This window comes from Schistocerca cancellata, chromosome 4 (assembly GCF_023864275.1).
Source record: "Schistocerca cancellata isolate TAMUIC-IGC-003103 chromosome 4, iqSchCanc2.1, whole genome shotgun sequence".
NCBI classification, from domain to species: Eukaryota; Metazoa; Arthropoda; class Insecta; order Orthoptera; family Acrididae; genus Schistocerca; species Schistocerca cancellata.
In genome coordinates this window covers 239,479,735-239,493,711 of record NC_064629.1, presented here as the reverse complement: position 1 = coordinate 239,493,711, position 13,977 = coordinate 239,479,735, and the positions used below count along the sequence as shown (strand labels likewise).

Genomic DNA, 13,977 nt, shown 5'->3' with positions numbered 1-13,977 from the left:
TACGATTCTTGGTTTCCAACATCCTTTTTCACAAGTCAAGAGTCCCTAACTTCTATTCATTATTCATATACATATAAACACGTAATCACATTCCTCATATATGGTAGCATCATCTTATTGACATAAACATACCTCAACAGCATAATACACATCGTCGTCGTAAAAATAACATCATAACACCTCAGTCAAATCTCAAAAAAGTCGTAGCTTTCTGCAATAATTTCAAACCATAAAAAATATTCTCTGCTTATTTCAGTAGTGTCATCTGCCTCAAACGTACTTTAAAATCATTCTCCCTTACCAAATACATCATTCAAAGCTCTCATAGTATCACAATGGTACCAAAAAAATATGAACAGTGCACAAAGTACAGACAAAGTACAATTTCTTAAGTGTGAAGTAATCCAACTCTGTAATTGCGTAAACATGTGTCACTGACGTAGTAAAAGGATGTTTGTTTCTCTGTTAAATGATCAGATAGCTGTATAATTTATGTGTTAGAGAAATATGGTACCGATGTGTTAAGTTGTATAAGCAAATACCATATTAGCTAGGGCTCCTTGTGCTTGCCAAACACATGGTACACAAAGTAGGCGTGTACCCCCCTGAGGTTTATTGTAATTATACCCTCAGGTGTTACAGATTACAGCAATGGAATGAAATGTATCACGAAAAACTTTCTTTGTAATTCAAAAATCTTTAAAAATAAATGTTTTAAGTACAAAATTAATCACTTAAATACGTGTCCTGTAGCGCTAAATGTGCGTCTTGCTGTAAGATAATCTCTGGGAAGTGTCGTAGTCATTGTCCTCCGAAAGCTAAGTTCTGCAGAAGTCAATGTATTTACCTCATGATAAACAAAGTGAAATGCTTTGCGCATAGATAACTTAGTTATTACGCTTATTGCCGTGATGAGGAAAGTACTGTGCTGTAACGTATTGTTGTCCTACGGAAAAGGCTGTCTCCTTGTAGCAATAGCACAAAAGTCACCACTAAAACATGTCTCACTTTATAGAAGAATTCAGAAAAAACTGTGCAGATATAAAACAGATACACCGCAAAAGCAACATTGTAAATTGTCACTCATTAGTAACATCGTGATATAATCGTGTAGCTGTCAAAGAAACCAAATACTAAGTCATCTTGAATCTCACAGAAAGTACTTCAAATCCTGAATCCACTCTCAAGCAAACCAAAATGTTGCATGTTAACAGTTTCTCAGTGTGACAAATTGTACAAGTAGCGTGAAGTGAAAATTGCAAAGACTAAGTTAAAAAGCAGATTATCTGTCAATAAATGGTTTTACATGAGAAATGTGGTGTAAACCTTTACTCTTCCTAGTACGCAGAGTTTCAACTTCAACGCAATTATCATGTGGTATACGTCGGATTCTGTAAGGTCCATTGTAAACTAGAAAGAATTTGTGACTCAAGTGTTTCTTCTTATGTGACAATGAATGAGCTTTAATGAGAACTTTCTGACCAATATATAATTTCTTTGCATTTGCTTTACCGTGTAGTTTTCTCCTTTTGTCTGCTGCAGATTTTATATTTTTTAGAGCCAAATCAATTATGTCTTTGTGTCGAAGTTTACGTGTATTCGGGAAAGGTACAAGCTCTCTGATTCTGTTCGGAGGTTCTTCATTCTTCAGTACAAGAGTAGGTGGTAAAGCAGTGGAATCATGAGGCATTTCATTCAGCACATTTTGAAATAAGTGTAAATATCTGTCCCAATGCTGATGCTTTCTGTGACAATAAAGTCTGCAAAGCTTATTGATTTCTTTCATAATCCGTTCAGACGGGTTACAATGTGGTGAATACAATGAAATAAAAACAGGTTTGATTTTATGATTACGAAGCATGCGTGACCAAACAGCAGATCTGAATTGCGGTCCGTTATCTGAAATGACTTTACTAACGTGTCCAACTTCACGTAAAAAATTTTTAACAAAGGCGTTGGATACAGACCGTCCAGTGGCTTTACGTAACGGAGTGAAAGAAACAAATTTTGAAGTAAGTTCAACAGCGACTAGAACGTACGAAAATCCATTCGATGTTCTGACAAGGGGTCCCAAGAGATCAACAGCAGCAAATTCTTTTAATTTAGAAGGAATAATAGGAAATAACGGAGCACGATGTGAGATAGTAGATGGTTTCGCCTTTTGACAAAGTTTACAAATAGACAAGACTCTTCGAATTCTCTTTTCCATATTGTTAAAATAACAAGTCGCTCGAAGAATATGATAACATTTTCGTGGGCCAAAATGTGCGTAGCTGAAATGAATGTACCAAATGAGCTTATTAACAAAATCGTCTGGAATGCAAAGTACCCATAGCTTGTCATCAACAGTGCAGCGTTTGAAGAGTATGTTGTTTCTAACCAGGTAATAATGCCGAATCTGAGTGTGTGTCTTTTCATGCCATTTACTTTTGATATCTTTCCAAATCGGATCTTTATCTTGTTCATGAGCAATGTCCTTTAAAGATGTGGTGATGAAGTTTTCAAAGGCGACTTTCTGAATGTAAAGAATACTGAAATTTTTCTCGAGGTTGCCTTCTGTGTTACTTTTCTCAAGCCCAGCCGGTGCGCGTGACAGCGCGTCCGCAACAATGTTCTCCTTGCCGGGAATGTAGACTATTGTGAAGCGGAATTCTTGCAGAAACAATGCCCAACGTTTTAACCTATCATGATTTAATTTTGAAGACATAAGAAATTGTAATGCACGATGATCACTGTATACTTTTACGTGCTTACCAGAAAGAAAGAAACGGAATTTGTTAAATGCCCAAACGATAGCTAAAGCTTCTAATTCAGTAACGGAATAATTTTTTTCAGATTTTGTTAGCACTCGGCTAGCAAAAGCAATGGTTTTCTGAACAGTAATGTCATCTTCTATGGCTTCTTGAAATAAATGGGCACCAAGACCAACTTTGGAAGAATCAGTGCTAAGGCAGAAATCTTGTGACAGATCTGGATGAGCTAGTATTGGCGCGTGAAGTAACGCTTCTTTCAAAGAATTGAATTCCAACTGTGCTTGTTCGTCCCAGTTCCAAATAGTATTTTTTCCAGTGAGAGAACAAAGTTTTGGTGTAACTAGAATTTGCATATTCAGAAAACGACGGTAAAAATTTACGAGACCTAGAAAACTGCGGACTTGTCTTTTTGTGGATGGAACAGGAATGGCTCTGATTGCTTCTAACTTTTCTGGATCCGGCTGAATGCCTTCAGAAGAAATAATATGTCCCAAAAACTTCACCTTTGACCTACCGAATTCAGACTTTTCCAAGTTAACTGTGATTCCATATTCTGCAAAAATACGTAACAAACTGTTGAGGATGCCGTTATGTTGTTCCCATGAAGCTTCTGCTATTAGAATATCGTCCACATATAAAGTGATGTGACGTTTTAAGAACTCAGGTAATATGGAATTTAACCCACGAATGAATGCTGCCGAAGAAATGTTCAAACCAAAAGGAAGTTTCCGAAACTGATAACAAACGCCGAAACAAAGGAAAGCTGTGTATTTTCTGCATTCTGGATGAAGTTCGATCTGATAAAAGCTGGATCTGAGATCAATGGAAGACAACACTTTTACACCATTAAAATTTTGAAGAAGTTCTTCCATCGTCTGCGGCCTGTCTGTTTCAGGAATAATGATAGTATTGACTTGTCTCGAATCTAAAACAAGCCTGATCGATCCATTTTTCTTCTCAACAACATGTAATGGATTGTTGTATGAGCTTACTGCAGGCTCAATAATGCCCTCGACAAGCATAGATTGTATTTCTGTTCTAACACGGTCCCTATAATGCGCCGGAATTACGTATGGTCTAACACAAAATTTAGTATGCTCACGAACACGAAATTGGTATTGAAATCCCTTGATTGTTCCTGTTTTGTGAGTAAAAACTGTGGAATGTGCTTGTAAAATCTCAAAAAGGTCCTGCCTATCAGTGTCATTACAATTCTCAATTGTTTGAATTTTAGTCTGAATTAACTCATTAATTTCAAATATGCCGTCGATATCATCCCTTTCAGTACTTGCAGAGTGATTGTTGGTGTCTAGTTCCGTAGAAAATTCCGAACTGTTATCTAACAGAAGGTAAAGCCGATTAATTTCCTCATCATGGTTTGAGAGCCAGTCTTCAAATTTCAAAGCTATTGACTTACCTTCTTTCTCTAAACTTATTTCAGCATCGTGAAAGCTTAAGATTGCTTTGTATTCATTCAAAAAGTCTACTCCCAGTATAATTTCCGTCGACAATAATGGAACAATAAGGAAGTTCATAGAGAAGCTGTGGCTTTGACAAAAGAATTCTAAGTTGGTTTGTTGGCGTACATCTACACTTTTTCCAAAGATTGCACCTTGTAATTTAATCTTACGTAACGGAAGTGTGGGGCAATCGTTCGCTTTGTTGCATTTGCTAAAAGCTGTTTCACTAATTACTGAAATAGGACTGCCAGAGTCAAGTACTGCCGTAAATTTTACGTCATTTACAGTAATATGAATCACAGGATATGCAATGTTGTTATGTTTTACGTCGTGTTCCTGGAGTAAGATGTCCCTAATGTCTTCCATTTTTACGTAATTACTAGCTACGGCAGCTGCGTCATCAGTTTCATAAGTACGTCTTGTGGCTGCCAGTGGTGTGAGTCATCGCCTATTGTCTCTTTGTTGGCGCGCGTCGTTATTGGGATTTGGAGACCTAACTTCTACAAATTCATCGTGACGAGAGTGCTCTGCTCTATTTAAATCTCGCCAGTTCTGATGCAATTCAGGTCTGTCGTTACGATCATATCGTCTGTCGTCATGTCGGTAGGTTCGATAGTTTCTTTCTTGTCGGTCACGTGGTGGAGAATTTCTGCCTGAATCGTAACTACGCGCTGGACCGTTGCGTCTAAAGTTATTCTGTCTCCCTTGATAATCATTATTTTGGTTCCCATATTGTCTGTTTCTCTGATTGTCTCTGTGATAGTCATTACTGCGGAGAGGTGATCTTTCCCTGTAATTATTACTACTCTGCCAACGGTTGTCATACGGGTGGTGTCTGTTTTGGTCACGATTTGCGTTGTAAGAATAGACTTGTCGTGTCCAGTTATTATTTCTGTCGTCACGGAATTGTGACGGATGTGCCCTGTAGTGATTGTTTTCCGGTTTTCGCATCCCGCGACTGTCTGTGTCAATTTCCAGTTCTTGTAACAGTCCCTGAAAAGCTTCAATGTCGTCTTTGCAACGTCCTGCTAAAATAATATGCCGTAAGTGTTCAGGTAATTTGATTAAGCAAATGCGGATGAGTTCTGAGGGGCTGTATGGGTTTGACAGGTATTGATTCTTGTGCAACATGTCTTCAAAATATTTCACAAGACTGGAAAATTCAGATTGCTCGAAGTGTTTCATCATTATGATGCTATGTTTTACGCGGTCTTGTGTGGCTTGAGACCAATATGCTGAGAGGAAGGCATGGTAAAATTCTCCTTCACTGTGGCAATCGTGAATGACCGATCGCATTCTTACAGCTGGTTCATTCTCCAAGTAGCCACACATAAATTCTAATCTGTGTTCTAATGACCAGTTGGGAGGAAAACAATGAGAGAATTGATGGAGCCACGCTTGTGGATGAATGTCGTTGGCAGAATTCTTGAATGTTTTGAATTTACGTGTAGTAATGAACAGCTTATAGTCAAAGTCATCATGTCGGCGAGTCACATATCGCTCATTGTTACGTCGTGTCGGCGGTTCCATCTCAAAATTCGGTGCACCTTGCCAATTCCTTTCATAATTACCGAAATGCCCTGTGTTATTATTTTGTGGCTTTTCCGTATTTATATGTCCCTCTTCCCTTATTGGGGCGCGAGTGTCCTCTGAAATACGTAATTCTTGTATTACCTGTGTCAGCTGATCTTGTACTTCCCGCATTTCTCTTTTGTATTGCGTATTAATTTGATTCTGATTTTGTTTGAATTTTCTTATTTGTTCATACTCTTCTGTGTCAGTGAAGGCTACGGGTCTTGTGTCATTCAGATCATCATCTACCTTTGTAGATAAGTTAGTGACCTGATCCGAAAGTTCAGCTACTTTCTCCGATAGTGAACACATTTCCTCAGTGTGTTTTTCTGAACCAAGTTTCAGAGTGTCCATTTGTGTTGAAATCGAATCTACTGTGTTCTTTAAGTTTTCCTGAGTTTTTGCCAGTTGCGTAACCGAATCGGTAGATGCAACTGAGTCAATTTTAGCTTGCAAAGTGTCGTGATTTTCATGAACAATAGTTTGCAGCTCTTTTATGGCTGCTTCGTGATTCTGTAATGCATTTTCATGCCGCGAAAAAATAGGCTGAAAATGCTCACAAATTTGTGTTTTTACGTCATTACAGACTTTTTGACATTTTGATTCAATGTTATGTAATTCAGTAGTTAAATCTTCGCGTGTTTGTTCAAGTGTGGTGTCTAACTTTTGAAGCTTTTGCTGTGTTTGTCTCTGATTTTGTTCCATTGTGTGTAACTGTTGCTGTGTTTGTTTCTGGTGTTGTTCCATTGTGTCTAACTTTTGAAGATTTTGTCCCATTTGTTGCATTAATTGTAATAACAATGCATTAGTGTCTGGAATCTGTTCCTCTACGCTTTTCGGCAGTGCATTTGCACCAGCAACATTCACATTTTGACAAGCAGGAAATGTGTCTTGACTCATTTGAGAAAGCGGTGAGGACGCAAAACCTGAATCTACAGTATTTGCAAAATTGTGTCCTGTCATTTCGGATTCCTGAGGCGAGCTGTTGCCGACCGATCGATCGATAATGCTTCCCTGTTCACTACCTGTTTCACTGCCTACGCCATTGTCTGACGCCCGCTCCATTTCCCTATGCACAGTTACCAAATTACTACTTTGAATATTAGTTAATTCACTACCCAGTGGTGCTGATAAGCTACGTCCGTCGTCACTATTATTTCTCAATTTAGTTTGGAGCCTAGTGTTACGTTTTTCACACGCCATTATTGTCACAATATTTCACACGACAACACAGAAAAGCACAACTTGAATAGCAAAAACAAGAGAACACATTAACATAGCACTGAAAATAATATGTAGTTAATTACAAGCGCAGCTGCGAAATACTTGTTGCAAATCTACATGCATGCCACAACTGTTTTACATTACAACAATGAAAGACTGCAACTACAAAGGAGATTCCCTCTACAATTACGCGCTAGCAATAAACAAAAGCTACACTAAATACACACATATCTTTGTTATTGTAATTATGAAAAAATTTTTCAAATCTGTATTGGCCAGTGCCCAACACCATTTGTAAAATTTTTTGTGGGGAGCATGGGGGCTATGTAAGTAGGCTGTTTATGTTTTCTTTATGTAAGTTTGCTGTTTATGTTTTTTATTGGCAACGTTACATAGCACTCTATATGAAAATCACTGGCTGTGCTGTGTGCAGTATGTGGCTAGTTTGCATTGTTGCCTGCCATTGTTGTCATGAACTGCTATAGCTGGATGTGAACAGCAGATAGCGTTGGGCAGTTGGAGGTGAGCCGCCAGCAGTGGTGGATGTGGGGAGAGAGATGGCGGAGTTTTGAAAAATGTCATGAACTGCTGTATATATTATGAATCTTGAGGTAAATACATTGTTTGTTCTCTATTAGAATCTTTCATTTGCTAAGACTATCAGTAGTTAGTGCCTTCCGTAGTTTGTATCTTTTATTTAGCTGGCAGTAGTGGCGCTCGCCGTATTGCAGTAGTTCGAGCAACGAAGATTTTTGTGAGGTAAGTGATTTGTGAAAGGTATAGTTTAATGTTTGTCAGGGCCATTCTTTTGCAGGGATTTTTGATAGTCAGATTGCGTTGCGCTAAAAACATTGTGTGTCAGGTTAAGCACAGTCTTGTACAATTGTTCTAAGTGGACATTTCATATGCATAATTTGTTCAAAGGGGACGTTTCAACCTGTACACCCATTCACACTGAGTAGCAGAATTGTTTAACGTCAAACGCCTACCTTAGGCATTGTCAAGTGTAGTCGACCACTATCTGTTGCTACACTTTGTAAGTATTTGTTTGTCTGCCATACGTTTTCCCCCTTCTCCGATAATATACCGTTGCAATTCGGCGAAAATCTGACCAGTGGTTTGAAAGTTTAATTATGATCACCCTGTACATAATTGCGTTTATACGGAACCCTCAGAGCGCGATTCCTATTCTCACATGTCACACGAAACTAAATTTTACTCGAATCTAACACTCCAATGGCTCAAATGGCTCTGAGCACTATGCGACTTAACATCTGAGGTCATCAGTCGCCTAGAACTTAGAACTAATTAAACCTAACTAACCTAAGGACATCACACACATCCATGCCCGAGGCAGGATTCGAACCTGCGACCGTAGCGGTCACGCGGTTCCAGACTGAAGCGCCTTTAACCGCACGGCCACACCGGCCCGCCTCCAATGGCTCACACCAACCTGGTAGATACAGTTCTTTGTGTAGCGGAATCGAAAGAATTCGATTATCAGTAAACCTCGAAAATTTTGTTTCTTCTTCCTGAAAACTAATTCATTTTCCAAATTTCTTATTCTTTTCCATTACTGCTTTTTCCGTGTGCAAAGTAAAGAACATAGAGGACAGGCTGCAACCCTGTCTCAAGTTATTTTAGTTCTTTCAGGTCCGACTCATATAGCAGCACCCTGGCATCAGTACAATTTATAGACAGCCTGTAAATTATATCCCGATAACTTGAAAATTTCGAAGTACTTACATGACTGGAGATCTTGAAGTTGCTGGAACTCTGCAGGGGAGAGTTTCTCCCACTGCAGGTCCTTCTCCTTCCGACTCATATAGAGCCTTCAACGCCACGCGACCGCTCTGAAACAAATAACAAAAATTATTAGCGTTTGCCTCCCTCACAGGCGTTCATAAAATGTTAATTATAGCCTGGAAGAAAATAAAGTTACGGAATTGCAGGTGTTGAGTATGTAGTGCTGCCCCCTCTGTGTTTCGGCCAGCCCATTTACTTGTATGTTTCGCAGACCAGGTACGGCTCCTACTTCACACAGGTTATTTGTAAACAGAAGAGGCAAGGTGCTGTGTACAGTCAAGCCGCCAGCAGTCCCCACAGCGTCCAGGAGTGCCAGTGTCACAAGTCACAGCAATCGACGCTGCAGTCTGTGAGGTAAGGGACGAGTTGTGGCGCCCTGGAAATGTTCCATGTTCGGAGTTGGCGTGGCCGTATGGGCCGCTCGGTGGGCGCGGACCGCTCGGCAGGCCGACCACGTGGTGCCGGACGTTGGCGGAAGCAAGAGGGGTCCAGCCCGAGCACATGGCTGCGAATTCCATAGTGACGCAGTGTCGATGAAAGAGACTTGTATGCCGAGAGTGCCAAAGATGGCGCACTTTGTGAAACCATGGTGGCAGACATTTCACAGCTCATGTAGAAAATAATAATAGCCAGAGGAATCATGATACCTTAAAAAGAAACATAAGCGTTGCCATTATTTGCATGAAGATTCTGATGGTGTAATCAGATTTTCAATATCTTTATTACTTTAAAGTCTAGTATCTGACTTTAAATTATACAATTAAGACCCAGCAACGAATTTCCAAAATCTAAACGTTTCATGCGATTGCGTCGATCGTCGTGTCTTTAGAAAGCTATTAGTGTAAACTTAAACTGGTATAAATTACAGGCATGTAACTTGAATAGTACACGAGTTATTTGAGGTCAAAGTGACCGATTACTATCGATCACGTCAGGCCATAAGTACTCCACAGTTACACGAAAAAACGGTAGCAGCATGTTTATAAATATACAGGGTGGCGCACGAAATGTGTTACCAATTGTTCTTCCACAATTTGCGACGCACATTAGATATCCCGCTGGGATCTCTACAGCAGTACCAGCAGAGCTTGGAAAGACAAATGAGTTGGAAAATGACGTGTAATTCATGGTACTGCCGCTAGGAGACTAGCAGGCCGGCCGCGGTGGTCTAGCGGTTCTAGGCGCTCAGTCCGGAACCGCGCGTCTGCTACGGTCGCAGGTGCGAATCCTGCCTCGGGCATGGCTTTGTGTGATGTCCTTAGGTTAGTTACGTTTAAGTAGTTCTAAGTTCTAGGGGACTGATGACCATAGATGTTAAGTCCCATAGTGCTCAGAGCCATTTAAAATGGTTCAAATGGCTCTGAGCACTATGGGACTTAACATCTATGGTCATCAGTCCCCTAGAACTTAGAACTACTTAAACCTAACTAACCTAAGGACAGCACACAACACCCAGCCATCACGAGGCAGAGAAAATCCCTGACCCCGCCGGGAATCGAACCCGGGAACCTGGGCGTGGGAAGCGAGAACGCTACCGCACTACCACGAGATGCGGGCAGAGCCATTTGAACCATTTGAACTAGTAAGCAGCAATGGCTGACAATGGAAGACTGACGACACAGCAACGATCGGCAGTTGTGTTACTTTTTCATGAGACGAGAAGCCTTGTTGTGACTCAGAGGCGTTTTCGACAACAGTTTAACACACGATAGGTCCCTTGCAAGAAGATCATCCACAGGTTGTACGATGAATTTGTACAGGAAGGAACAGTGTTGGAAGCGAAGCGACCTCGGCCTAAGCCTGTTTGTTCGCCGGAGAATATTGAAGCGGTACGAGTTGCTGTACAGAGAAGTCCCGGGAAATCGTGTAGAAAGGCAGCAGTGCAATTGGGAATATCCAGACGCTCCGTACAACGCATTCTTAAAACTGACCTCCATATGTACCAATACAAGATGACCTGTGCACAGAAGCTTACTGAACAACACAAGCAGCAGAGACCACTGTTTGCTCAGTGGGCGGAGGATAGGGAAGAAACTCTCAACAACGTTGGGTTTTCAGACGAGGCGCATTTTCATTTAGACAGTGTGGTTAACAAACAAAATATACTCTTTTGGGCCACTGAAAACCCACAAGTGCTTCATGAACGACAACATTATGCTCCGAGGATTACAGTGTGGGCAGCAATTTCCAGTTACGGACTTTTTGGATCCTTTTTGTTTGAAGAAACTGTGAACAGCGAGCGTTATTGGAGCATGCTTCGCAATAGCTTCATTCCACAGCTTCTTGCTACTGCCTTGCCCTTCAACACGCAGTGGTTCATGCATGATGGAGCAAGGCCACATACTGCAAACACTGTGTTCGAGTTTCTACACGAGCATTTCGACATGCGGATCATTTCACTCAGGTTTCCAGGTCGCTTCAATGACGGACAAAATTGCCCCCCCCCCCCCCCAATAGTCCAGACCTCAATCCATGTGACTTTTTTCTTTGGGGGTACCTAAAGGAAAAAATTTTCCCGAAACGTGCACGTGATTTAATGGAGCTCAGAAGACTTATTCCTCAAGCTTGCAGTGAAGTTACGGAAGACATGTGCCGTAGGGTAATCACTAACTTCAGTGTTCGTTTGAAGGAAGTTAGGAAACGAAATGGTGGACATATTGAGCATGTGCTGAGTTAGAACAGATCTCCATGGACGGCTCTTCATTGTAGTATATGTTCCTTTCAGATTTTATTGACAGTAAAGTTTATATTCAAAAACAAAATGGTAACACATTTCGTGCGCCACCCTGTATTTAGTCACCTATGGCTTTGTTTATATCCGATATATACTATTCATGAAGAAATTGGTCAAATATTTACTGTGTTTTAGAAAGCACAGAGACATTAGGCTACTGGCCAGCTTTTCCTTGCTATTCCTTTGATATATGTTTATTTAATATGTTTATGTATTTAATACTGCATGTTAGAGCATGTTTATGGTCCAGCCGTAGGAATATTTATTTAATTTCAAGTTATTTAAATGTAAATCCAGTATTTCGAATGTGTTTCATTATGTTTGTGAATGTGCGTTGTCTTGAAGACGTGATGGGAGCGCTCTATCCAATCATAGCCCTCGTGAGTGGGGGGACTGGATGGAAGTGGGAGAAGAGTACGGGAGAGGACACGGGGGAGGGCCGGCCGAAGTGGCCGTGCGGTTAAAGGCGCTGCAGTCTGGAACCGCAAGACCGCTACGGTCGCAGGTTCGAATCCTGCCTCGGGCATGGATGTTTGTGAAGTCCTTAGGTTAGTTAGGTTTAACTAGTTCTAAGTTCTAGGGGACTAATGACCTCAGCAGTTGAGTCCCATAGTGCTCAGAGCCATTTGAACCATTTGAACACGGGGGAGGCTGGGACAGTACAGCGCGAGGGACGCACAGTCGCGAGAGAGACTGCGAGTGTCGAACGGTTTGCACGTGCTTGCTAGAGATAGAAATACTTCGGAGTGCAGACTTGTGAACTTCTGAGGTTTCAAGGTTTCTACAGTGAAAACGTAGTATGCGTTTAGAAGTGAATATCTCGCGAGCTATGTTGTCATTCATAACTAATTACGTGCAGTAGGAATCTCTTGTATTCTTGTTATTCAACTTATATTTTATTTAATTGCTGGACCATCGACACCATTAAGTGTTTTACAGAAATATACCTCATTCTCAAAAGTACTTCTACTATCGTACTCATCATTTAAAGTCGTTAAGATAGTACCTGCAGATTTTATTTATTGCAATCGTTTATTTATAACTTTCTATGTTACATTCGCGATTGCCGAGTGATAGGAACCTTCGACCATTCGATTCATGTGTATATTCTTATTGTATATTGCAGACGCAGCAGTATTTGGCTTGTAATGCGGCAACTACATATCCCCGCCCCTAGGCAACGAAACCAGCCAAAACTTTTAATATTTCAACTCTGAGTCTGAGGGTTTGTAGTTGAGGGCCACACCAACACCATTTCATGCATCATTGTTTGAATGCCCGCAAGTCCGAGGCACTAATTTACGTCTGCACGGTCCGTCATCTAGTGATGCCTCAGTTGTACCCTTCCGCAGACGTGTATGTATGTCGGCATTCTGCCCGCGGAGAGCCATTTATGTCCCGAGCTCCCAACAGCTAACAGCGGTCTACTGCTGCCACTTCACTGCCCACCAAAAAAGGTGCGCCCTTGTCTGAACCACTCCGAGGGCAGCGCTTCACAGTATTCGTTGTGACTGCGCACAAGTTCTTTGCCTCGTGGAACCTTGTCGTTATGGCACCTTGCTACTCACCAGTTGACTGCCTCGGGCCCCCGTGTCACTTTGAAGTATAGTGCAGCATTCAGTAAAAGTTACTTGACCTGCCAGAATAACGAGTAACTTTCATTTTGAAGAACCATCGTGTTATACACTGATAAGCCAAAACATTATGCTCACCCACAAGATGCGGCAACAGAAGCGTGTAAGAGGAACAGGCAGCGACGGGGTATCACCCTAGCGAAGATGTTGTTGTTGTTGTTGTGGTCTTCAGTCCTGAGACTGGTTTGATGCAGCTCTCCATGCTACTCTATCCTGTGCAAGCTTCTTCATCTCCCAGTACCTACTGCAACCTACATCCTTCTGAATCTGCTTAGTGTATTCATCTCTTGGTCTCCCCCTACGATTTTTACCCTCCACGCTGCCCTCCAATACTAAATTGGTGATCCCTTGATGCCTCAGAACATGTCCTACCAACCGATCCCTTCTTCTGGTCAAGTTGTGCCACAAACCTCTCTTCTCCCCAATCCTATTCAATACTTCCTCATTAGTTATGTGGTCCACCCATCTTATCTTCAGCAGTCTTCTGTAGCACCACATTTCGAAAGCTTCTATTCTCTTCTTGTCCAAACTATTTACCGTCCATGTTTCACTTCCATACATGGCTACACTCCATACAAATACTTTCAGAAACGACTTCCTGACACTTAAATCTATACTCGATGTTAACAAATTTCTCTTCTTCAGAAACGCTTTCCTTGCCATTGCCAGTCTACATTTTATATCCTCTCTACTTCGACCATCATCAGTTATTTTGCTCCCCAAATAGCAAAACTCCTTTACTACTTTAAGTGTCTCATTTCCTAATCTAATACCCTCAACAGCACCCGACTTAA

General features: G+C 41.2%; 1 protein-coding gene across 1 annotated transcript in view; it reads right to left on the bottom strand.

Moving 5' to 3' along the window:
- LOC126184040 (diacylglycerol kinase 1-like) overlaps positions 1 to 13,977 on the bottom strand; it is a 462,137-nt gene that overhangs the window by 356,235 nt on the left and 91,925 nt on the right. Inside the window, exon 2 of the mRNA XM_049926397.1 lies at positions 8,756 to 8,862. Coding sequence (XP_049782354.1) covers positions 8,756 to 8,834 — 79 coding nt within the window. The 5' untranslated portion in view covers positions 8,835 to 8,862. The remainder of the gene's footprint in view (positions 1 to 8,755; positions 8,863 to 13,977) is intronic.